At 47.6% G+C, this 25,615-nt stretch overlaps 1 protein-coding gene across 4 annotated transcripts in view; it reads left to right on the forward strand.

The window, feature by feature from the left end:
• The first annotated feature begins 1,187 nt into the window (after positions 1-1,187).
• LOC116936897 (NACHT, LRR and PYD domains-containing protein 3-like) overlaps positions 1,188-25,615 on the forward strand; it is a 38,180-nt gene continuing 13,752 nt past the window's right edge. For 2 of the 4 annotated variants that reach the window (XM_076063610.1, XM_076063611.1), the window contains exons 1-4: positions 1,188-1,266; positions 2,171-2,266; positions 13,712-14,097; positions 17,823-19,497. In XM_076063610.1, the coding sequence (XP_075919725.1) occupies positions 13,734-14,097; positions 17,823-19,497 (2,039 nt within the window). In that variant the 5' untranslated portion in view covers positions 1,188-1,266; positions 2,171-2,266; positions 13,712-13,733. Of the gene's footprint in view, positions 1,267-2,170; positions 2,267-13,711; positions 14,098-17,540; positions 17,606-17,822; positions 19,498-25,615 lie in introns of those variants that run through there. The other 2 variants (XM_076063613.1, XM_076063612.1) reach the window with 2 other exon arrangements.

Here is a 25,615-nt window from a genome sequence, read left to right on the forward strand (position 1 = left end):
TGTCCACAAATGATAGATCAGCTAAATGGCTAATCACATAGAAATGTGTAGCACCAGCCACAAATACTCTAGAGTCTAGACATGGGATCCCCTTTGACAGGGTCAGTGTCTCCTTAGATTCTCTCACTCCGCCTATTGTCATGCGGCGTGTGCAGCTGCGTCGTGACACTTGGTAGAGTGCTGTCTTTGAGGCAGAGAACTTTAAAACCGTGTGCAGTGGTTAATTTGCTTAACAGCTTTACACCGAACTCCTTGCTTGTGGTAAAACATGTTTGCGACTTTGCTGATCGAGAACTATGCAGATTTAGATTTATAGTAACATGTACTTGGTGTGAGATGAACTTCCAAACAATTTCCTTTGCTCAACATCTTGGAATTAATGTCTTTTTAAATGGTCAGCTTAAGTGATTCCGTGATGTTTATGTAACTTGACCATTAAGATTATCTATGGAGCACAATTATTTCAGGATTATTTTTCATAAGTAAACTTTAAACTGAACCCATATGTGATATTATATTGCCTGATTATTTTAATTTTTAATGTAGTCTACATGCTCTTCTGGGGATATTACCCCACATTTACCATTCATTGATGTTCCCTTTGACATTGGTAATTGACATTGTCACACCATAGTAATTCATGGGCAATTATGTAATTCTCTCTGTGTCTATCTCTCTCTGCATCTGTCTGTGTGGGTGTCTCTCTCTGCCGGTGTGTTTTTCTCTATATGCGTCTCTCGTGTGTCTCTTTGTGTGTGCCTCTCTCTGTGTGGATGTCTCTCGGTGTCTGTGTCTCTCTTTCCTTTTCCACGATGTGGTGTTGTATTTACATGCAAATTCTACCTCTAGCCCCGCCCACTTACCCTTGGGCTGAGCTTATCTCAAGCCAATATAACTTTGTGTTTCAGCAGCTTTCTCGCTATATTTTTTCACCTGATGATGGTTGCTTGTGTTGCGATCGAAACGTCGTGATCTATTATTTTTTTCTACCTACGTGACTTTACCTAAAGAACCAAAGAGTATTGTGATTTTGATAGTGATCGTTGTGGTGGAGGTGGTGATATTGATGGTGGTGTTAACGATAGCGGTGATTTTGGTGGTTGTAATGGTGGTATTGATGGTGGTAATGGTGGTTGACTATTACCCCTCTCGTGTCCTTACTTCCACAACCAGGTTTAAGAATCTGCTGGTGTCTGTGCTGGAGGTGGACGTCGGATATCTGTGCGGTCTGGAGCGGTGGACAATAGACTCCTGCAGCTCAACCAGGTGGACGCACTGGGCAGGGGGCAAGATGGTTGTGGCCTTAGAGACCCACTTACTCCCACAGAGAGCCATAGACTCACTCACAGAGTACACTCACACAGAGAGCCAAAGTCTCACTGACACAGAGCCATAGGCTCACTCACATGGAGACACATAGACTCACTCACACAGAGAACCATTGATTAACTCATTGGTTTTTTCGGTAAAGTCACGTATGTAGAAATACCATAAAATTATATTAAAATAAATCAATCACGACGTTTCGACCGCAACACAAGCGATCTTCATCAGGTGTAAAAACAAATAGCACATAGGGTGACATCAGCGCAACACATAGAGAGCGTTAAACTGCACGGAGGTAAATACAACAAGAAGATGAGAGACGAGAATTCAAAAAACCTAAGAAAAATTTACGTGATGCAAAACCAGTCGGCCAACGACACAGTTAGACACCTGCCTGGCAGACCACGAATTTCAGAAGAGTGCTAAATTTCGTGTTCATCCTCTGGGTTGAACATACCAGCATAGACAGAGTGAACAAATACGAGGTATAAGATAGCAGAAATACATATACAGGGACACAAGAGGTAAGAAGAGGAAAGACGGACAGAGAAGCAAGAAAAAAGGGGCCGGAGGGATGAACAGACAGAGGCTTAAAATAAGTAGTAGAGGTGGGGGGAGGGGCGGAAGAAAGCAAGGGGCACCCCACCCACCCCACCCACCCCACCCCACCCACCCATCCCCACCCATCCCCACCCATCCCCACCTCACCCACCCACCCCACCCCACCCACCCACCCCACCCCACCCCTCCCACCCCTCCCACCGATCCTCCCCCCAACCCTCCCCTCAACGCTCCTTTCACTCCTCCCGTCACCCCTCCACCCCTCTCCTTTCTGCTGCGTCAGGGCCAGAGGCTGAGAGCACGGGAGAGGAGGCTACACGGGGAACTGGGCCGCGTCAGGGGCGAGAGACGCGGGGCGACTCGACACTTCACAGCGTGGGTGAGTGTGGGGAGTTCGTGGTGCATGGGGGACGGTGGGTGGTGTGGTCCAGAATATAAACCACCTGTGTAGGATACACGGGGGATTTTTGATTGGTGCTTAAATGTGTGTGTGTGGAAAACGGTGTAGTGTGTGAGTGTGTGTGCGGTGGGGGGTAGGGAGGTAAATGTGTGTGTAACGCAAATTAGTATCTGGGGCGGTGTGTAAACATCACACATTGGGGAGACAAAGGCGGTCCGGCGTGGTTCTGACCACTTACCATTTCGTGTACTATGCCAGCCTTCATAGGAGCTCAATAACAGCACTTGCCCCACCAGTCTGTGGAGCTCCATGGGGGATGTTTGTGTTGGAGCTCGTGCTGTAGGTGTAGACGACGCACGACCGTGGATCCTCTGTAGGGAGCGCGCGTCTGCTGTGGGTCGCATGGAGCTGCACAAGCGGACACCGCCGCAGCGATTCCCATACCGAGTCACGAGATAGGCGCTGGGAAACACCACCATGGTGTGCTTGCCTTGTATGGTCAGTCGTGTGACTGATTATTATAATATATTAATTCACACCTGTGCACCGTGTCATGGCAGTTTCTCTGTTTTCCTTCATTGCATTTTTATTTCAGAAATATTTCACCTGCAAAATAGATTGAGTTTGAATATCTCATGCGAAAGGGTGCCCAGGGCATGTGGGGTCGTCTAATTGCACAGTGTTTAGCGCACATCACTACACACCCATGGACTAAATCCAGAGGCGAGTGACAAATGAATCAGTTCTGCCCCCCTCGCTTCACCAACCCGCACTAGTCAGCATGGTGAAATATGGTAAAAAATCAACACGACCGACAGGGCATAGGGTGCCCATTATCCAGAAGTGCTTTACTTTATGATCACATCCACATCTAATGTGGATTTGGTTATTTTTCTTTAGTTTTCTTTGTTGCATAAATACAACTTGACAAGATGTGTACTGCTTCATTCTGGTACATTTACTGTTTTTCAGTGCATTTCAGCACTGGGTGTGTTTGTTGGATTTATTGTTTGTCACGTGAGGTTAAACACTAACAAAATATTTTATGAACCAGGCAAAGTTCACTAAGCTATTAGATTTTTCATTGAACTGACAGATGCTGTAATCTGGTCCCTTGGGTACCCAGGCCTTCCTATAGTATAACTCCAGGAATCGGCAGATTTTTATTTTATTGTACCAAGTAAGGTCCACTGAGCTATATAGCTGTTTTTCAAAAGCAACCTGGCCACAAATCGTAGCTCAACGAAGTGGCTTATCACGTGGAAATTTGTAGCAGCCAAATACTGTAAACGCATATTTCTAAATGTGGAGGGAAAAAAACTCGAGGATCCAGAGAAAAACCCACGCCACCACGGGGAGAATATGCAAACTCCAAATATCCAGGCGTCGGGGTTGGAATCGAACCCACGACCTCCTGCATTCCAGGCGAAGGGGATAACTTGTTGCCACCACTGAGCCCCTTGTTAATCTGATGTGGTATACTGGTACAGCCCCTGGTGGCCTCGGTCACTTTACTGACCTTTGCACCATTGTGTAGTCGGTTCAATTGAGTCGCAGACATACTCTTTGGAGGCAACAAATTTATTTATACCAACACGAAGGGGTAACTTCCCTTTTACCAGATAACAACCTATGGTGGTGGACCACCAGGCTATCTGTGCTAACACTCTGGGATAGCTACAATGAGCAGGACTCCAGCTTGAGTCCTGCCCATGTGTTGGTGACTCTTCACGGACGTTGAATGTAGATCTTTCAGAAGACAACAGCAAAGCTGAACCCCGGTCCCTCTGGGGACCCGGTTTATATGCTCACCAGTCGTGGCCGGCTCTGCCCTTGGCCACGACTACCTTCTCGATTCCTATTGCAAGATCTCGCCCTGATACGTGACTACCCACTAGCCCCAACTTGGGGCCCCTGTGTAGACTTTACCCGTCATGTACCTTCCAGGGTCAACCAGAGTGCAATGGCCCACATTAACCTCATTCATGGTTGACACTTTCACACCCCTCCTATAGAGAACAGCACTGCACGCCACACGTGGTGCCACTCAGCGCCATGACTCAGCGCTCACCAAGCCCCACTAGGGCTGGTACTACACCCACATATATGGGGTGTCGGTGATGTAATTACATCGCACGCCGTGCCTCTCAGGCCGGCACTACACAGTGGCATTCCCGATGTCACTACATTACCCCCCCCCCCCCCCATTCGTAGCATTCAGCCGTCCTGGCTGTCAACTCCCCCTTAAAACTAACCAAGTGAATAAGTTCTAGATTTGAAGCTTTCGTGACTGCAAGGATCCATACTCTTTGGTTCTATTCGGTAAAGTCACGTAGGCAAAAAATAAAACAACAAAAATCATGACGTTTCTTCCACAACACAAGTGGCCTTCATCAGGTGAAGGGGACCGTACTGTCATGAGGACAGCGTTGGAGTGAAGACAGTCCATCCCAGGTCGCGTCCTTTTAAGCTGTGTGGGAGGAAACAAAATGCTTTGACAAAGGAATTAGCATAAAATGACCGTAATGCACAAGAGGACCGGCACGGAGGGGGGGAGGGGGTGTGAATTGGAACGTAGAGGACCGGCACGGGGCGGGGGGGGAGTTTACAAATGTAGGTGTGAAGTGAAATAAGCTTCTATGAAAGTTTGGTATATCACTATTTGGATAAATACCATTGAAAATTAGTTTAATGTTTGGTATGATTTAGAACATCTTTCCAATGGTTGCTTAAGTGAATAAGGTGAAAAAAGCGAGTAAAAGTGACTAAACGTTATGTGTGCCTCAATAACAATAACAAATAGCATATAAATAACCAAGCCCACCTATACAATATATACACTAGCTGCAAATGTACAGAACAACACGAGAAAATATAAAACGCGAATGCACGGAATCCCCTCCATCACCAACAACTCCCATCCTCACCGTGTAACAATACCCATAAGCACAACAAAGGCTAGGTTCAGCCAATAACCGATATGGCCTACTGAGTGTGACAAGCAACTGATGGTGTGGGAGTGTGTGTGCATGGGTGTCACAAAATCCGAAGAGTTTTTGAGCGAGTCCTCGTGGCTGGGCCTCCAGTGGAGGTGGGCTCACTCTCCCTGGAGGTCCCAGGGGGAATATGCAACTGTCCAGTCGAATCCGGCTCCTCACGAAGAGCAGTAGGCCGGGTCGACGGGTTCTCCTCTCTCGAATCAAGTGAAGACAGCGCAGGCGGCGGCTCGGGGGACATCAGGCGCGCGGCACCTGAGGGAGGAAGCACACGACTCCGCTGAGGACCAACCTCAACGTGCACACATGCCAGCTCGCCGGACACATCTGTCCCTCGGCGCCCACAGTGTGGAGATGGAACAAACTCACAGGGAGCAATAAAGGGCTTAGGGCAAGAGGAGTGTACAAATCAACTCCGCCGCCCCAAGCGGATCTGGACACACTGCGGTCGAATGACCCGAATCACATCAACCAGCCCTCTCCAGGGTTTGAGCAATTTGGGCGATGTACCCACCGGTACCTGTGGACAGTGCAACCAAGCTCTGTCCCCAGGTGCCCATTCATGTTTTTGAAGTACGGAAGCCCCTCAGCCATTCATTGGCCAATCGGCACGAATCAGAATTTACCCTGGAAGTCTCCCGCACTTCTGAAAGCTTTTGAAGGGTACAGCACGCGGAGTCAGAGATTTAAGATTTAGCCTTGTTGGGTGCGGCTTGTAACTGAACATGAATCAGGGGGTCGTGTTCTCGCTGACCTGATGACTCAACATGGAGGTCAGAGTTCTGTGCAGCCACCTCAACCATACCATCCATCTGCGGATTGTGCGGTGACATGCGTACTTTCTTGGTTCACAACTAACGCACACCTCTTGCAATAATTTTGAAGAAAATGTTTTGCCCTGATTGTTCAGAAGACGTTCGGGAGCACTCTTGTCCATTATGTAGTGGGTAATAAACTGGAGGAAGCTTACTCTGAGGCAACACATTTATTATAACATTAACAGGTTATTACACAATGGGGTAATGGCCCCTTTCACCCGATACTCTATGGAGGTAGTCCCTCCAGACTAGCTTGCCTCTCACTGGCTATCATGACATCTATACTGCTGGGGCTTGAGTCTTCGCTTGAGTCTTCACTGGTTATCAGCTGGAGCTTTCACTGGTACAAGCTCGAGCCGACCCTAGCCAGGGGTTCGGCTCTGCCCATTGGGCTCTACTCTTCAGGGCTCCAGGATGCTCTTCAGTCTTCGGCCGGACAACAACTGCTGGGACCGCTCAGGGACCTGACTTATATATAGGCTCCTGGCTCACTCCGCCCCTGGCCACGCCTTCCTTCTAGGACCGTCTCCGAGGGTCTGGAGAATGACATCATCTCCCCAGCCCCCTTCCCGGGATCTGGGGTCCCGACCGTTGGTCACGATGCTCCCCCAGGGATTGCCTTGGCCAACGGCCCGTCATCATTAATCCAGCAGGTTCAGCCTCCCCTCTGCTCCCTACTGACACAAGCTAGTACTGCCGGCTATGATTAGTGGCGATCATGTTCAACCATGCCACTACAATTACATAGCCATTGAGGAATGCCTCAGTGATCTTTGCCGCCAACTGTTTGGGAAGCGGCCAGGCCACAGGCCATCATGAGAAATACTCGACTCCCACCAGAAAATATTTATTCCCACGAGCGGCTTCTACCGCGTGTACTGCACACACCCCTTCAACAAATTAGCAGCATCCTCAGCCATGCCAGGCCAGAAGAAATCCGACTTACGTGTGGCCAATGCTAGTTTATGCACACCCAAGTGCAACAGACGCTCGTGCACCGCCCAAATGACCTTACCCCGCAGGGCGGTGGGCACAACAATGTTGGAACATCGCATCTCTCCGTCCCAATGCATGAGCAATCCACCTCTGAGAATGAAAGAGGCGACACCCCATCGATCCTCGCCCCCATCAGTCTCTCTGACTCCGCATCGCAATTTAAGCAGGGAAGCGTCCTCAACCTGGAGGCGCCCCCATTCTTCGTGGTCCAATCCAATGACAGCATCACGCGCCACTGGATCCCCAGCTCCCTCAGATGTTACAACCTCGGCCGATGCCGTAAGGGTAGGGGGCGAGTGTTCGTTGCGCGGCTTACAGCGACCGGAGCCCGAAAAACTTGCGCAACTCTCGTTCGTGGGTAATCGCGAGAGGGCGTCCGCGTTCGTGTGATGGGAGCCTTTGCGATAGGTAACCTGAAAAGAGTAGTCACGGAGGACCTCCAACCAGCGTGAAAGTTCGCCAGATGGCTGGTCAACCTGCAGCGCGTACTGCAGCGCCGCGTGGTCCGAGCGCACCTCAAAGTCTCTCCCATACAAATATGGAAGATACTGTTGCAAGAAAAACACGATAGCTAACAGTTATCAGCGTGTGACACAGTACCGCTGTTCAGCCGGAGACAGCACTCTGCTTCCTTATGCGATAACACTCTCGATGCCATTGACAACTAGAGACAGAACAGCTCCAATGCCAGTGTTACTAGCATCTGTATCAAGGACAAACGGCAAGGAAAAGTCGGGGTAGTGGAGGGGAGGGGCGTTCACCAAGCCATCTTGGAGTGCAACAAATGCGGCCTCCTCATGGGTGGTGCCGATGTCACAAGTCGAGGAGACTGAAGTGCTGTGACAAAAGGACCATTGCCTGAATCGTCTCTTACTATAAACATTTCATTTCAAAGCGGTGTTATCGAAGAAGTTTTTTTGGAAGATAAATAACATCGCGATGGGGGGAGGGGGAGATAGCGGGATTGAGGGGGAGCGATTAGGGGGGTTATAGAGGTGGGTGTTGAGTAAAATAGTATCAGTGTCTTGTGCTTGAGCCTAGGGGCTATGCCAAGGGGCTAGGACATTGAGAACACGGATTCGAATGAACGTCTCATCTTGCCACATGCTTTTTTTACTATCTCCATCAGTAACAAAATCAATCTACAAAGCAACGCTGCTTCTAAAATGGGTATAGTACTCTGAAGCATGTAAAAATGGTAATGTACTGTCAATCGTACTTTAACAGGAGCATTGTCTCTTTAAAGGTCACGGTTTTTGTTGTTGACATGAACTCTATTGGCTTCCACCTCCCTGTTCACAGAGATCGTCAATAGAGGCTGAAGTCAGTTACTCGCGCACAGTCAGTCGAGGGAGTGATAGCCCTCACTGTGCCCTTCAGCCCGTGGCGTTGCCTATGGGACTCATTGTCCCGTAACATCCCGAGTTCACAATGTCGATTAAAGCGACACCTTTGTTTAATAACGATCCATGAAATTAGTGGGACTTTATATAGTGTGACAGTCTTGTCTTTGGTAATACTGTACTCATGTTTGTTTCTGTTGCCTGGTTTTTAATTGGTAAAGCTGTGATCGTGTTTGATCCCTCCACTGGTATCCGATTAATTTCTGCATCAAGCACAATATCCCCTTTGCTGTCTTCAAGTTCCACCATGGACACGCTCCTGCTTGCCTCTCCCATCATCTTATTCCCCTCCCAATGTTCTCCTATATCGTCCCTACCATCTCGCTTTACTCCCCTTCACTCATTCTCCGCCCAGCAACCAAGGCTTCCTGTTGGAACTTCTAATCAACCTTTACTCATTCGGAGGTCACTCATTCCCTTTTCTTTTGATGCAATTATTTGGGCCTGTCACTTACCATCCACAGATTTCTCCTGTGATCATCACTTTATGTTCTCTCTTTAGAAATGTAGGCTGAATGTACACCTCCTTGTTCCCAATGATGATTGTATCTCACTGATGTGCACATCACCTTGACAGAGGCTCTTTTTAAAGGCACTCTAATTGATTATTTCTCATTTCACAGCCTCCATTACACTACTCAGCAGATTATACCCCACTTTGTTCGTCAAGACTTGCTTGAGGCAAATATAAGTATGGTCCAACAACTTCTATGACTGACACGGCACGAGTAAGACTGCCTGCAGTCCAACCAAAAAGGCTGCATCATTGAAAGCTGGTTTCAAGCCTGCCCTCCACGTGTGTTAAAAGATCTTACTCACCCATGTGATGATAGTTGAGCCTCTGGGTGTCAGCATTTCTGCTCTGATATTGCAAGTGTTGGATACTAGTGATTTCTTTCATTTTTCTTAGGGTACCTCTCACTTTATACTCAAATGGCTCAATGCAGAAGGTGTAGGGTCTTTGGTTGCTGTGGCTTGCATGAGCTCTTCAAAGGGATATGACGAAGAGCGATTCTGCATTTGGGAGCATAATTACTTCTAGCATGCTAGTTTCCGCCTTCAACTGCTGAGGAGCTTGCCACTGGCATTTGTAATTGCGCAGGAAATATTAAAGTAGGCTCCCCTGAGCTGACTGAAGTTTGCAAAGTCATCCTTTATTTGACTGAGAGTTATTATTCAACTGCTGCAGCTTTTCCATCAGGCCCCCTCTGTTCATGCCAGATCTGAGTTTTGCATTGCCTTCTTAGGCCCTTGTAGCAGTTTTTACGTTCGTTTTTCAATTAAACACCACGTTTAATCACTAATCCATTCATTTCCAATATTGCAACAGGTTGTTGGGCTGGTCTTGGCGGCGTTGTTTACATAATCTTGAAATTGTCCCAAACTGTTGGTTCCTCATTAGACAGGAGCGTGCATTACCACTGCCCACCTCCACATTACAACCATCCCCACCATAAGAATTATATCCAGTATGAGCTGGAGAAGCTTTTGTTGAACTTCGAGAGTACTACTAAGAAATGGGGTTTACGTTCATCCCCACATAAAACAAAGCACCTGCCTGGGTATTCTGTCATCGTATTCTCCCATCCCTCCACTCCCCATGAGCAGTGGGGCAGTTTTGGACAGAGCAGAACAATTTTCCATACCTGGAAAGGGTGCATGTGACTAGCTCCAGTTTGGCAGCAGAGGTCATGCTCCGAATCGGTTGAACATAATTATCTCAGCTGCGTAACACACTGTGAATGCTACATTGCCTGTCGCTCCATGTAAAGCTCTGGGTCTTCTCAGCCAGATATCCCCTCCCTTCTCTACATTTGAGAAATTTGGATCCCTTTTAAAGGAACATCCACATGGGTTTTGCATATTCAAGTTGTCTACGATCCACCGTGGGCTTAACAAACTAGATTATGTGAGCAGCTTAGATCCTTGAATGATCTGGACAAATGCCCATCAGTGAGATACTAAGGCAGGTGAGGCAGCATTGGCTGGGTCATGTAGCCCAAATGCCCAGTCACTGTGTACCCAAACAGCTTCTGTTTGTCCAGATATAAGGGGCTTATCGCTATAGGCAAGAGTTTGACTGCAGTGTAACAGAAGGATGGTGGAGCTGTTTGGGCTTGCCAACAGCTCGACCAGTGGTTTCAAGATCAGCGTCTCTGGAGGAGTTTTGTGAAGGATGTCCGCCTCCAGCAATAACGGAGGGCGGAGGAGTGATGCTCACAACAACGAGCGGAGTGCAGAATGAGTAAAATGCAGCAAGGTGGAACAGTAGGGAGCACAGGTGGTAGATCTGCCAGTCATCCCTGTCACTCAACCCATGACACCTTTATCTATCCTGTAACCTACTGCCCATGAGCCTTCGACAGTCCACATGACCTCAATGTGCACTTAGCCTGGCACAAACACTTTTTTGACGTCACCAATTTTGAGTGGCGAATGGCTTTTATTGTTATTGTGTTTATGTATCCACCCCTTCATGTGTCGTACTGGCCTTCTTAGGTGCTCGCTAGCAGAACTAATCCCAATAATGTAAAAAACGATATGGGAGATTTTTCTCATTTGTATCTTGTATGTTTGTGTACATCGCCTATGTGTGTTTGTGGCGAGCCATGCTGCACAACAAACTCAGCCACAGTTATCAATAGCACGTGATATCTACACTGGTTTTGGGTCCTCTAGGTTGTGTCTGCATTAAATGAGTGCCTGGTACAATGGGTAATCAGTATAACCTATGAGACAAACGTGGCCAGGTGTGGTGCTGGCCATTTCTACCCCACTTTGCATGCAGGTCTTCAAAGGGGCTCACTAACAGCACTTGACCCACCAGTCTGTGGAGCTACATGGGGGATGTTTGTGTTGAAGCTCGTTCTGTCGGCGTAGAAGACGCTCGACAGTTTATCCTCTGTAGGGAGCACGCGTCTGCTGTGTGTAGCGTGGAGCTGCACGATAGTGAAACCAATAGAGTTGTTGCGCCTTGGGCGTAAACATCAATGTATGTCCATTTGCCAGGTGTTATTTTTTTCATTTCCTGTGGAGATGTGCGCTGTATGAGAGAAAAAGCGACTAAGCCCACGCCCTCACCCCCTTCTCCCTATTGCATTATCTCCTCGTACTATTTGACTACTCATAAAATCATACATATATAGTGACACCCCAGGGATAAATTAATATTGCTTGTTATAGCACCTTCTTGTAGAAAGAACGCTGGTTAAGTCAGACCGGCCTGTATATGTACAGTATAGATATTTAGTTTGCAGCAATGCAATACACACAGCTCAATACACAAAGAGTTAAATGTATAAATATCTCATACTAAAGAATGGATTACTTGGGTTTACAAACATGATGTACAAAACTCGTTATAGTCTCATGCTCTGCATGCTGTTGTAAATGCACGTGGTGCATACTCACTGACCAGATGCTTCGTTATTATTGATACTAATAAAAAATGTTAAATTAAGAATTTTCTTCATCAATTTCTCACGTTAAACAAATATAGGGAGGCGTTCATCCAGCGGTAGAGAGACAATGGCTGCTGATGATGATGTAACGTGCCGCTAATTTTGAAGAATTCCTAAGAGACAGTGCAAGTGGAGATTCAAAGGCATAGGAAGGTGGTTGCACAGACACCTGGACCACTGCTGTCCTGTATAAGTGATTTATTTAACATAATGAACATTACAGTAACATTGACGTTGCCTCATGTGTGTACTTTAAGTTTTGGCTTCCCCACACAAACACACTACCTCCACAAAAGGTCATGTTTACTCATTTCTGTGAAGCGTATTCAAGTTTAATTTATTACGTATAGCCCTGTGAGCCATGCGGCTCTTAAGTCGGGTGCAAACGCAACAAACAAAATATGAATCTACATTGCAGAAAACTATTGAACCACAACCAGACCAAAATAAAGCTACAAAAACAATGTAACAGCAGTAATCATAGGAACTGTGATTTTAAAATTAACAAACGATAAACATAACATGTACGACAAAACCTGCAGCCATAGCTGGCAGCACGACACTCCCAGTGTATGATGTGTGAGTGAGTCAGCAGCAGCGTGAGTGAGTGTATGATGTGCGAGTCAACGTATGATGTGCGAGTCAGCGTATGATGATCGAGTCAGTATTAGGTTGAGTGAGTACATGATGTGTGAGCCAGCGCATGATGAGTGAGTCAGTGTATGATGTGTGAGCGAGTCAGCGGCAGAGTGAGTGTATGATGTGCGAGTGAGCCAGCACACGATGAGTGAACCTGTGTATGATGAGTGAATGGGTCAGTGGTTGTTCGAGTGTATGATGTGTGAGTGAGTAAGCGCATGATGAGCGAGTCAGTGCATGATGTGTGAGCGAGTCAGTGCATGATGTGTGAGTGAGTCAGTGCATGATGTGTGAGTGAGTCAGTGCATGGTGTGAATGAGTCAGTGTATGATGTATGAGAAAGTCAGTGTCGGCTCCCTCTGCCCGCGCTGTCGCCCCCCCCTCCCCCTGGCTCCGTCGCCCCCCCCCCCCCCGGCTCCCCCGCCCCGTCGGCCTCCTGGCTCCATCGGCTCCCTCCGTCGGCTCCCCCGGCCCCCTCACAAATGGCCCCGCCAGCCGCTGCTGGGAGCGCGGTATGTGACGTCATACCACTGCTAGACAACCTCAGAGCACCCTCTACCCATACATTGAGAGCATGGGAGTGCCCACTACATAGGGACTACCCAAGATCAAACCTGGCTCCCACCCTCTAATCGTCACTCAACTAGAGGTGACGCTATCCCGATCATTGCACATTACAACGCAATTTGCCGTCTGCGTGGCATCACGATGGTCGAGGCAGTGAGCACGTGGTGTCACGCAGCTGCTTAATCTGCTAAACCTGTGTGGTGTTTTGAATTAGGTTTACATTTTACTTTTCTTTATCGTAGTGTTGTGTTCATGTGAATGTTCAAATGCTTGCACTGAAGAGTGTTTTGAGATGCCTAAAGTGTTTCGATGCAATTGTATGTATTTCTATATATTCCAATGACAATTTTTAAGCTTTCATTACAATTTAAATAACTCAATGTATTCACAATCAAATACCTAAAGTCACAATTGTACCTAACCGAGACCTCTCAGATTTTAGTAGCAACATTTTATTTTTATAATTATTATTCTTTCCCGTACCTGTCTAAAATTACACGACTATGCTTACAGGTGACACATGGTTTGTTTTCATTTTCTTCAGGTGACTCGATGCATTTGTCGTGATGGCATCAAAAGTTTCTGCATGTGAGAGCATTAAAACCAACAAAGTGAATCTGCAGAAATACCTCCAGGCGAAGTCTTCAGAAGTGCTTGACTATTCCTATCAAACAGGGATAGTCCTGGACAGTGTATATGCGTCCCTCAAAAGCGAGAATAACCCCATGGCACGAACACGGGACCTGGTTGACCTGGTGCTCAACAATGGAGAAGAAGTGTGCATGAGATTCCTTAAAGATGTGCTGGTGCCACTGAGATCCGAGATCCCTCTCTTGGGTCAGTGGATATCACAGCATGAGCAGCAGCTCAACGTGATGGGTGTCGATCTGAGCACAACTGCGGGTAAAGCCATCCCTGGAGCAGCTTCTCGTGAGTGATGCTAAACTTCACGTAACCATTCGCATGTCTCTGGCAAGTTTAAGCGAAGGAATTGCTTTGAACTGATATGAACTGTCATTTGATATTCGCAAACTGCACCACTCTTGCATAACAACATCCCTCTCAGGAGGAGGACATTCATTATCCATTCCATAGCAGGGTATGTACAAGGGATCAGAAATTTGGAGGAAAGGATGGATGGATAATGGAAATGTGTGTCAGTATCAAAACATTGCATCCACACTGTACCCCAACATTCCTGAATTTCTGTCCTATCCTACACCTCCCTTTCCTTGCAAATGACTTAAACATGGTGATTTTCTCTCACCTCTTCAGACAGGCATTTTATTTGAGCTGGAAGAATATAATGAGCTATGAAGCTCTCTTTCAAGTGTCAAGCCCAATATGTTTGGCCATGGCAGCAAACCCATCAGCTGCCTTGGTCTCCATGACTTGGTACAATCTGGATTCCATCAAGGCCATTTCGTTGAAACTGTTTCCCTATTTTGGGTGAATGACCACCTCTCTTAAATTATGGAAGCTGCTTCTAGTTCTTGACTTTTGGGCTGCTTTGGATACCACACACCACTCCATCCTATTGAATCGGCATGGCTACGCAGGCATCTCTCACACTTCCCCATTGCTTCTGCTTCCCCTCTAAAAGTGAGCCCTATTTTTGCAAGCAAGGACTGCCTTCTGTTCAGAAGTCCCAATTATATGGTGTTTCACGTGGCTCGGTCCTTGGCTATCTGCTCTTCTCAGTATAATGTCTCCTCCTTTGTGGACATTTTTTACTCCTAATTTTTTTATATTGACTAGCTATGACTGCTATTCTCTTTGGTTCTATTCAGTAAAGTCACGTAGGTAAAAAATAAAACAACAAAAATCACGACGTTTCGGCCACAACACAAGTGGCCTTCATCAGGTGAAGGGACCAGGCTGTCTCGAGGACAGCGCTGGAGTGAAACACAGCCACGCTCAGACCGCGACCTTTAAGCTGTGTGCGAGGAAACAAGGTGCCTTGACAAAGGAATTAGCATAAAAATTTGCATTTGATTGGCCGACTTAGCATGATGAACGGCATAGAGGTGGTGTACATGCGGGTGCACATGCCGGTTGGCGCGGAGGGGGAGTTTACCTATTGATGGTGTGAAAAGGGAATTTTTAAGAGCTCATTGCATTTCGGACCAACACCACCTGACCCGTGAATTAAAACATGTACACCTGGCCCTCAAAAGGAATGGATACTCTGACCGTACCATCCGCCAAGCTGTTTCTCCCTCCATACAGAAACAACCACTTGATACTCCGGTGAAAACCATCACACTACCATATATAGCAGGCATTACTAAAAAGATTTCCAAAATTCTAAACAAACACAAGATCCAGGTCCGGTTCAATACAGTACACAAAATTCGTGATCTGATCCCATCCGTGAAGGATGTCATTCCTGACTTACAGTACCCCGGGGTTTACAAATTGAGTTTTACCTGCGGTGCTTGCTATATCGGGGAGACAAAGCGACATGTCTCTGACCGAATTCGCGAGCACAAATCAGATTTGAAACACGGCAGAACGAATTATTCTGCCGTAGCTGATCACTGTTACAACACTGTGGGTGATCACGATATAATTTTCTCCGATACCAAGGTTCTTTGCAAACCCACGGGTTTTTATCAGAAATTTGTTTACGAGGCAATTCAGATCTACAAACACAGACACAATTTCAACCGAGAAGATGGTTTCAAATTAAGCAACCATTGGAAAGATGTTGTAAATCGAACCAAACATTAAACTAATTTTCAATGGTACAGTATATTTTTCAAGTAGTGGTACCCCAAACTTTCGCAGCTCTTAAAAATTCCTTTTTCACACCATCAATAGGTAAACTCCCCCTCCCCCCCCACGCCAACCGGAATGTGCACCCGCATGTAAACCACCTCTACACCGTTCATCATGCTAAGTCGGCCAATCAAATGCTAATTTTTATGCTAATTCCTTTGTCAAGGCACCTTGTTCCCTTGCACACAGCTTAAAGGTCGCGGTCTGAGTGTGGCTGTGTTTCACTCCAGCGCTGTCCTCGAGACAGCCTGGTCCCTTCACCTGATGAAGGCCGCTTGTGTTGTGGCCGAAACGTCGTGATTTTTGTTGTTTTATTTTTTACTAACGTGACTTTACCGAATAGAACCAGAATATGGATCCTTGCAGTCACGAAAGCTTTAAATCTAGAAATGACTGCTATTTCTAATGACACCCCGCCTTTTAATGCCATTGACTCATGAAACGGAACCTACTCTCTCCTCTTAACTCTTGAAAAATGTTGATACTCCTACTGATACTCCTGCTGTTATGGAGTGACTCATGCAGCAAGCTATGGCTGCAAAGTTTGGTAGTACATGTTATGTGTATCTTTTATTGTAAAATTTAAATTAGTTCCTATGATCACTGTTACATTGCTTTTATAGCTTTATTTTAGTGATTTCTAAAACGTTTTGGTTTAGCCATATTTATTTGTTGTAGTACAGAGTTAGACTGATAACTTTAATCTAAATTGTCTTATGGTTGTAATTGTTTGGCTTGCATCCCACTGGGATGTTTGCACACAGCATTGATATACGGTGCTTTTTCCGGAAGACTTTGCTGTTTTTTCCTGGATTTTTCTGTTTGCGCGTAGTCACTTTAAGATGTTTCTTGTTCCTGGTTTTGTTTGTTGCAGTTGCACCCGATTGAAGAGCCGAATGGCTCACAGGGCTATACAAAATAAATGAAACTGAAACTGGATTGGTTATACTTCACTCCAGATTCAACGTCAAATTTGTAGACCTCGTCATTTGTAAAAAAGTCCACGGGAGATAATGACTCCGAATATATGATTCCCGAGAAATTAAAATAAGATCAGATACAGAGGGATCAGGCTACTCATGGTCACCATTGCCCAAGTGGTGAGAGACTGGGTTCAATGTTTCCTTGGAAAGCTGATGGAAGTTGTTGAGCAAATTTGTCATTGGAAATCGACACTCTCCACAATGTAGTGGCTGCCACAGTGTTTGCTGATGATGCAGTAGCCAGATTAGTTGAAGTTCAAGTGAACCTACGATGTATCACGTGGGATGCTACGAGTGTTGTGATTCATGTGTCTGTTCTTGTGGAAGTGACAGCACTTCATCTTCTCTGCTGCTAGGACCGTGGCTGGTGTACTGCACTCCACCAGTGTAGCCCCCGTGCTACGTGATGTAGGCCAGCTTGAGATGGGAGAGGAAACACAGCCCCAATACCAGTGAAATATAAAAAAAAAAATCAACATCCTAGACAAAAAAAAATCGATAATTGTAGGATAAGGCAAGCAGTGCATTTTACACACAGATTGATAGAATTAGGTTGTGATGATGCTGATGTACACGGTAATGCTAAATGTGGTACTATCTTTTTCACAGGCAAAACAAACAAGACACATGGTGGTAGCATTTTTGTTATGATAAAACATATTTTTTTACAAAAGGTACAGTGTTTATAAAAATTGCATTTGGAGAATACACATCGTGAAAACTTCCACACAATAATTCATGATGTACATGATGTTGCTGCATTATCCATGGTGAATGAATTCGCTACGCTTTTTTTACATAGTTTATTTTAAACATATTTGTCTGCTATAGGAATATGTTTTTTATTGTAAGTGAAACTGATCTGCTCGTTAAATTATTTGTGTCATTTAGATAAGCCTGGTGATGATTTCAGAGAATTATTGCTGAAGCTGACATCATTAACACGAAACTACGACGCACGACCTGGAGAACCTGCAGTGTTTTTGCTGGAGAGGATGGTGAAGCCAATTCTGGTTCCCTACTACCGCCATCAAGAAACCAAGGAGCACGAGTTACTAGCGAGAGGCAAGCAGCACGAGGAGCTGATGAAGAGAGCACAGAGAGAAGGGATTACTTACAAGAAGCTCTTTGATCACATTGGAAAAAAAACACACCCCCGACTGGTTATTGTAGTGGGGACTCCAGGCAGCGGTAAAACCATGTTGAGCAAATTCATTGTGCACAGCTTGCTGTCAGGTGAGAAAGTATTTGCACGACGCTTTGAGCACATCGTGCTCATAAGGTTCAGGGAGATAAATGATATTGGAGAGGTGTCACTGGCAGAGCTGTTTTCTAAGCTGCACTCATGTTTGGGAAACAAAGCGGATGAGGTTTTCGCAAACCAAGAGAGAACCCATTTTGTTATGGACGGGTTGGACGAGTTTGGAAAGCGCCTTGACTATGCCAATGCGTGCACCGATCCACGTAAGACGGCAACAGTAGAAGCCATCATTGCTGCCCTAGTGAATGGAAATCTCTTGCCCAAGGCCTCGGTCTTGATAACGACCAGACCCATTGCCATGGAACAACTGAGTCAAGTGAATGTTGATCGAGCTGTTGAAATCACTGGGTTTTCCAACAAAGATAAAATAGCATTTTTTAACAAATTTTACCAAGATAGGAGTCTAGCAGAAAGGGCACTCAAGCTCCTGCAGGAAAATGAAACAGTGAATACATTGTCCCAAAACCCTTCATTCTGCCATATAGCAGCCATTACACTGAAGGAACATTTACAAAAGTCTGAACATTCTGAGATTATCCTCAAATCAATGACCGACCTCTTCACACAATACGTGTTTGGGCTCATAGTACACCATGGACGTGGCAGCTGCTGTGCCAAGGAAATTGTATCGTCTCTTGGCAATATGGCTCTGAAGGGGGTTCAGCAAAACATCCAGATGTTCAGCCAAAAAGATCTAGAAGAGTTTGTTGTTAGTTCTTCTGAACTAGGAAGTACATTAATCAACAAAGTGTTCACATGTGAGGGCATTAAACAAGGGAGTTGTTATTCATTTTCACACTTGACAATGCAGGAATTCTTTGCAGCGATAGCTCTGCATCTGTCACATTCAACATGGCCAGTGAATGACGTCATCAAGGCTATTAAGGACAGCAAAGATGGGAGGTTTGATGTGTTTCAGAGGTTTTTTTGTGGACTGGCATCAAGCACTCCATGGAAGTTCTTTGAGGGTATCTTGGATCCTCCATCTGCAGATTATCAAAAGGAAATAATCGAGTGGCTCAATCGCAGCATGAAGAATCGGATGGTTGACAAACACAGGCTCAACAGTCTCCTGCACTGCGTGCACGAGCTGCACGACCGCAAGTCCCTGAGTGATGTCACTCGGTCCATGACTGAGATAGACCTGTCATTCACAAGGCTGTCCCTGCCAGACTGCGCTGCCATCTCCTGGATCCTGCTGCAGCGAGAAGAACCTGTGGAGACACTCAACCTGTTCGGCTGTGGCATCGGCACCGAGGAAATGAAGAGGCTTCAGCGTGGACTGCACAGATGTAAACATCTAGTGTAAGACTGGCACACCTTGCATTCACTACTTCACAAATTGTGTGTGCATAATTGTGCGTGATATCAACTCAGTTTCAATTGAGCACCAGGTGCAGTGTGTAAAACATCGCTACTCGGGAGACAAAAGCAGCCGGGCGTGATACTGGCCACCCACTCCATCATATGCCATGCCGGCTTTCATAGGTGCTCCCTAACGGCACTTTCCCCAGCAGTCTGTTAAGGCTATACGGCAGATCTTTGTCTATAAGAATCCTCACTTATTAACTGTGCATACAGTACAATGTAACTCCATTCTCACGTAAACACTCGGTCTTGCGTAGCCCAAGCATGAACACAAATTTTGACAAATTCTTCCCCTTGCCACTGCCATCATTGTCCTCACTCACTTCACTCCTCTCCCCGCACGCCACGCTCACCCCTCCCTTGATACCTCCCATTAACCCCCAATCTGCACCTGCCTTCACTTTTTCCATAACCCATCCCCCACCCTTGCCCATACCTTCACTCTCCAGCCGCATACCCACTCCCACTCATCCACTGAGGGATGAGGTTCGGTGAGTGAGTGCGTGCCTGCTTGAGTTGGTGGGTGACTTGGTGGGTGGATCGATGAGTGAATATGTGGAGTTAAGTGAGGATGTGAGTGGCGTGTAAGTGGGTTGGTGAATGAGTGAATTAGTGTGTGAGTGGGTTGGTGAATGAGTGAATTAGTGTGAGTGGGTAAGTAAATGTACAGTGAGTAGGTGGGTCCACAGTGAATGCTGCACTCACTGTACGTTAAAGTACAAAAGGAAAAAAAAGTTATGCATATTCATGGATGCTGTAAAGTTTTCCATCATCTTCAGCAACATTTAATTAGCGATAATGATAGCCCTCACACTATATGCAGGGAGTGAGGTGACCTTAGGCCATACTGAGAAAATGTAGCCCTGATTGCGACTGCGGTGGAGAGTGAGGGTAACGGTTTGATCCACGTGTCCGATTCAAGCCCCTGGTTCACAGTGGATCATGGTCAGTGATTGTGCTCACCACTACAGAGACAGCTAATTGGTAATGGGTGTTAATCTTAGTTGTAAAGCATTAAAGAGACAATGATCCCCCAAGTAGCCCATATAAACTGGTGGGGAAAGTGAAGCCAGTGACAGGGAACAAGCACACACTATTACACTGCACTTTAGAGCACAAAGACAATCTCCCCGTGGAGCCTGCATACACTTTTGAGGCAAGTGCTGATCGCACTTCCCTGACCAGCACCGTCCTTGGCTGTCTTTCTCTCCCCATTGCTGATGTTAACACCACCAGGTACTCATTTAAGGCAGAGTCACCCTACGGGAGTTCCAGGACCAGAATTTTTTTTCATCACTCACCACTGATGCTGTTTACGGATATTGAACCCAGGTCACTTCGTTTGTAATGTAATGTGCCAACGACTTTCCCACCATTCCCCTAAACGCATATAAATACACAATCAAAGACACTCGTATATACACACAGACATGTACACACACAAACGTACACATAGTGTACATATAAACTCACACACTCCTACACATGTACAAGTACAGCCTTTGGTCAGTCTACTGCTGGATAAGGCACTCCCACACCATGCAGGTCTTGGGGGTTATTTGACCAGACATCACCAATCTTGTCAGTGTGGGTTGGTGTAGAGCATAGAGATGAATGTTGTTCCATTGCCATAACGCAGCTCCGCAGGCTACAACAACTGTTGTTATACATGTTAGTCTTGGGTAGAAGCACCATCCAGCCTCGAGCCTATTTAGATTTTCAGATTTATTAGACCTTACATGTGTAGTGTTCGATTTCACTCGGACAACTTTTGTCTTTCTTTGAACACCGTTTTATTTACAACTCTCAGCATGTCCTCAATATTTTACAGTATCCATGTCGCCACGGCTCGCTCGTTGTGCTTCACTCGACTCGCTCGCCACCTTTGTCTCTCCACTCCCCCACGATTACTTCGCTTACTCAGCCGCTAACTTCTTCATCTCTGCTCTCCTATATCACCGTCACTATGCTCTCTCCACTGCTAACTGCTTCGTCTCTGTTCAGCTTCGCTATCGCTACGCTCTCTCCACTGCTGGCTGCTTCTCTTCTTCAGCTCTGCTATCGCTACGCTCTCTCCACTGCTGGCTGCTTCTCTTCTTCAGCTCCGCTATCGCTACGCTGTTTCCAAGCTCTGTCTCCAACTCTGTCTCCCAAACTCTGTCTCTCCAACTCTCTGTCTCAAAGCTCTCCACACTTCAATTCCCCGCTGTTCACTCCAAGCTCTCCAACTTCAACAACCTTGCTCCAATTGCCGACCCCCCAATTTATCCCCGCTCTCATTACTCCCCAATTAATTAGTCCATGTCCCAACGACGCTCCGCATCGTTCGAACCTGTTTCTCCTCCAGACCTTTAGGTGCCACTCTAGCCTTGGCAACAGCTCCAGCCAATCACAGCCGTCCTTGGTTCACCCAGCTTAATTGCCCTAATATAACCTGCACTGTATTTGCCTTCGCTACAGGCTGACCCAACATAACCCGTAGTGTCTGTGTTATCATGTAATCACGCTGAACACATCTTTGAATTCAAAGGGAAACCCATGGAGACGCGACCGCTGCACAGGCGTTAGTTCAGGGTTTTGCATATATAGATCTCGCAACCAGTCCGGATCATCTCCATCACCCGGCAACATCTCACTCTGTCCCGTTGCCAAACACGCCTCCCCTTCCGGACCCGGCGCTGCCGTTGCATGCGCCAACGTTGTACCCTCCAGAATGACGACCGATTCGTGTCCCACGTTTACAATTTGTATTAAAGGGTCGCAATTTGCCGGTACAATAGTCAAAGCCCCTACCAAAGTGGGCATCCGTGATACAGCATTTGAGGGCGTCAGCAATATACCCTCCTGTTGCTCGCCGAAAGGCAACTGTTTTTTAAAGCGCAGCGGCACAAGCATCTGCGTGCCAGGCGGAACACGAACGGTGCGGCTCACCACGGCCTGCACCACGGCATTCGCAACCGCAAGCTTAAAAGACGTTCCCAAAAATTTTAGACATTTTCCCGATGGCAATTCCAAACACCCCTTTCTCTATAGAAATTCTAAGTGGCATCCTTTGCAAATAATCCGTTCCCAACAAACACGGTACCGCCAAGGCCTTGGAAACCAAAATATTCCCCGTAACGCTCACTTCGCCAATTTGATTCGTCGCGACCATACAACCCATAATACCGAGACTGCCACCATTTGCTACTATGCACGGCCCATCAACCGGTTCTAGGGCCTGGGGCAAAGTTGGCAATAAGCAAAAAGTTTGTAACGAGATAAGGGTCGCAGAAGCCCCCGTGTCAACAATAACTCTGACCATCACCCCTTGAATAAGTGCCATCACATCCGACGACCCCGGCGCAGCTCCCAAAACACGATGCACCAACGCGCCCCACACGTCCTGACCGTGCGCAACATACGAATGAGATGTGAATGGGTGAGATGACGCAGATTGGTGATGTGGAAAGAGCGGCCGTGTATTGAATGTATCGCGACTCACCCGGAATCCTCGGTCCTGGGAGAATCCTCGGTTGTAGCTGGTCGGCGCCCTTGGAAGGCCGCCCCTGCGCCACCAGCAGTCGCGGGCAACATGTCCTCTCCGTCCGCACTCGTAGTACATCCATACACCGCGGGGCGACGCAGCATGCCCGCGGGTGGCACCCCGGCCGCCGCTGCAATCGGCGGTGCCTCGCCCACCGCCACCGCGCTCTCGGACGCGGCAGCGCTCAGCAACAGCAGCTGCGCACCCACCACCGCTGGCTCATCGCGGAGGTCCAGGTTGACTTTGATGTTCCTGGCGATCTGTAGAGACATGTCATCGTCGTTGTTGCTGTCAGGAAGCGAAAGGACGACTCGTAGCTCCTTGGCCAACTGCAAAAGCTTCTCCTGCAGCAAGGAATCCAGGGCCTCCTGGTCCATCGCCAGGTATGCTACTTGAGCGAGGGCCAACAGCGCGCTGCGGAATGCAAGAGGGGATTCCGTGTCCTCCCGCTTCCTTTGCTGGAATCTACGTTTGGCGACCGACCGCGGCTCGTACACCTTGCTCATTGCCGCGAATGCCCCATCCAGTGTTGACCTGACGGTGGCAGGGAATCCATTAAATGTCGCCAAGGTATCATCATCGAGGGCCGTCGGCAGTGCCCGCAGAGCGGCACCCTCAGTCCACTCCAGAGATTGATAAGCTGCTCGGAACCGTCTTGTAAATGCCGTCCAATCCCCAACTTTGGCCTCGAACCGCTGCACATGAAGTCGCCGTGCTGTTCCCGATGGTGGTGCTTCATCGTCGTCGGATTTCTCCAATCGCTCCGACCCCGCGGCAACATCTGCTGGTCGACTTGACACCGTCGGTTGCATCTGGTCCGATGTCACAAAGCGGTTAAACGCCTCCGTCAATGTCGCCATCCTGGCCTCCCACTGGGCCATGAGGACTCTCCAATCACTCGACGGTGTGGGGGTCTCGGCCTCGCTCGAACCGCTGTCTCATTCTCTAGACTCTCGTTCAACCAGGCCCTCCGGAGGAGTATCGGCCACTTGGCAGGACACGGGCAAGCACGTCCTCGTCGTTGCTGTCGTCGGATGAGTCCACCGGCACGTTCTTCTTCTTGGCCGCCTTCCTTGACATCTCGGCATGGTTCGTAGTCACTCTGACACGAAATGTAGTGTTCGATTTCACTCGGACAACTTTTGTCTTTCTTCGAACACCGCTTTATTTACAACTTTCAGCATGTCCTCAATATTTTACAGTATCCATGTCGTCACGGCTCGCTCACCGTGCTTCACTCGACTCGCTCGCCACCTTTGTCTCTCCACTCCCCATGATTACTTCGCTTACTCCGTCGCTAACTTCTTTGTCTCCGCTCTCCGCTATCACCGTCGCTATGCTCACTCCACTGCTAATTGCTTTGTCTCTGTTCACCGCTATCACCATCACTATGCTCTCTCCACTGCTAACTGCTTCGTCTCTGTTCAGCTTCGCTATCGCTATGCTCTCTCCACTGCTGGCTGCTTCTCTTCTTCAGCTCCGCCATCGCTACGCTCTCTCCACTGCTGGCTGCTTCTCTTCTTCAGCTCTGCTATCGCTATGCTGTTTCCATGCTCCATCTCCAACTCTGTCTCTCAAACTCTGTCTCTCCACTCTCTGTCTCCAAGCTCTCCACACTTCAATTCCCTGCTGTTGACTCCAACTTCAATTCCCCGCTGTTCACTCCAAGCTCTCCAACTTCAACAACCTCGCTCCAATTGCCGACCCCCCAATTTATCCCCGCTCTCATTACTCCCCAATTAATTAGTCCGCGTCCCAACCACGCTCCTCGTCGTTCGCACCTGCTTCTCCTCCAGACCTTTAGGCGCGACTCTAGACTTGGCAACAGCTCCAGCCAATCACAGCCGTCCTTGGCTCACCCAGCTTAATTGCCCTAATATAACCTGCACTGTATTTGCCTTCGCTACAGGCTGACCCAACATAACCCGTACTGTCTGTGTTATGTAATCACGCTGTTTCCACTATGCACCTTCCTACTCCACTACACATGTACACTAATATACACACTCTCATATATGAATATACAACAACAACAACAACCGCCATTCGCCACTAAGTGGCGGTGATGTCACCACGACGCTTGTGCCAGGCTATGTGCACCCTGAGGCCACGTGAAGTGTCGAACGCCCGCTGGCAGGTGGTCACGGGGCAGACCCAGGTGCCACGGGTCGACTGACTGAGATAACTGGCTGATGCACCACCTGTGCCCCCTACTGTGCCAACCTGCTGTGCTTTAGCCACCCGGCGCTCCGCTCGCTGTTGTGAGCGTCGCTCCTCCGCCCTCCGTTGTTGTTGGAGGGCGACTGCCTCCAACTGCCCAGTAGCATCCTTCACGAGCCTCCTCCACAGAGGCCGATCTTGACACCGCTGGTACCAGTCATCGGCAAGTCCACTCAGCTCCACGTCCTCCTGTACCACATCACTCCATCTCTTCTCTAGCCCGTGCCGCGCCCGCTTAGCCCCCTCAATCCGGCCAAACAAAAGCTGTTTCGGCATGCGTTGGCTGGGCATGCGGGCTACATGACCCAG

Source organism: Petromyzon marinus, unplaced genomic scaffold, assembly GCF_048934315.1.
Source record: "Petromyzon marinus isolate PM22_M1 ecotype Great Lakes invasive population unplaced genomic scaffold, UKy_Petmar_22M1.pri1.0 PM_Scaffold_163, whole genome shotgun sequence".
Classification (NCBI taxonomy): domain Eukaryota; kingdom Metazoa; phylum Chordata; class Hyperoartia; order Petromyzontiformes; family Petromyzontidae; genus Petromyzon; species Petromyzon marinus.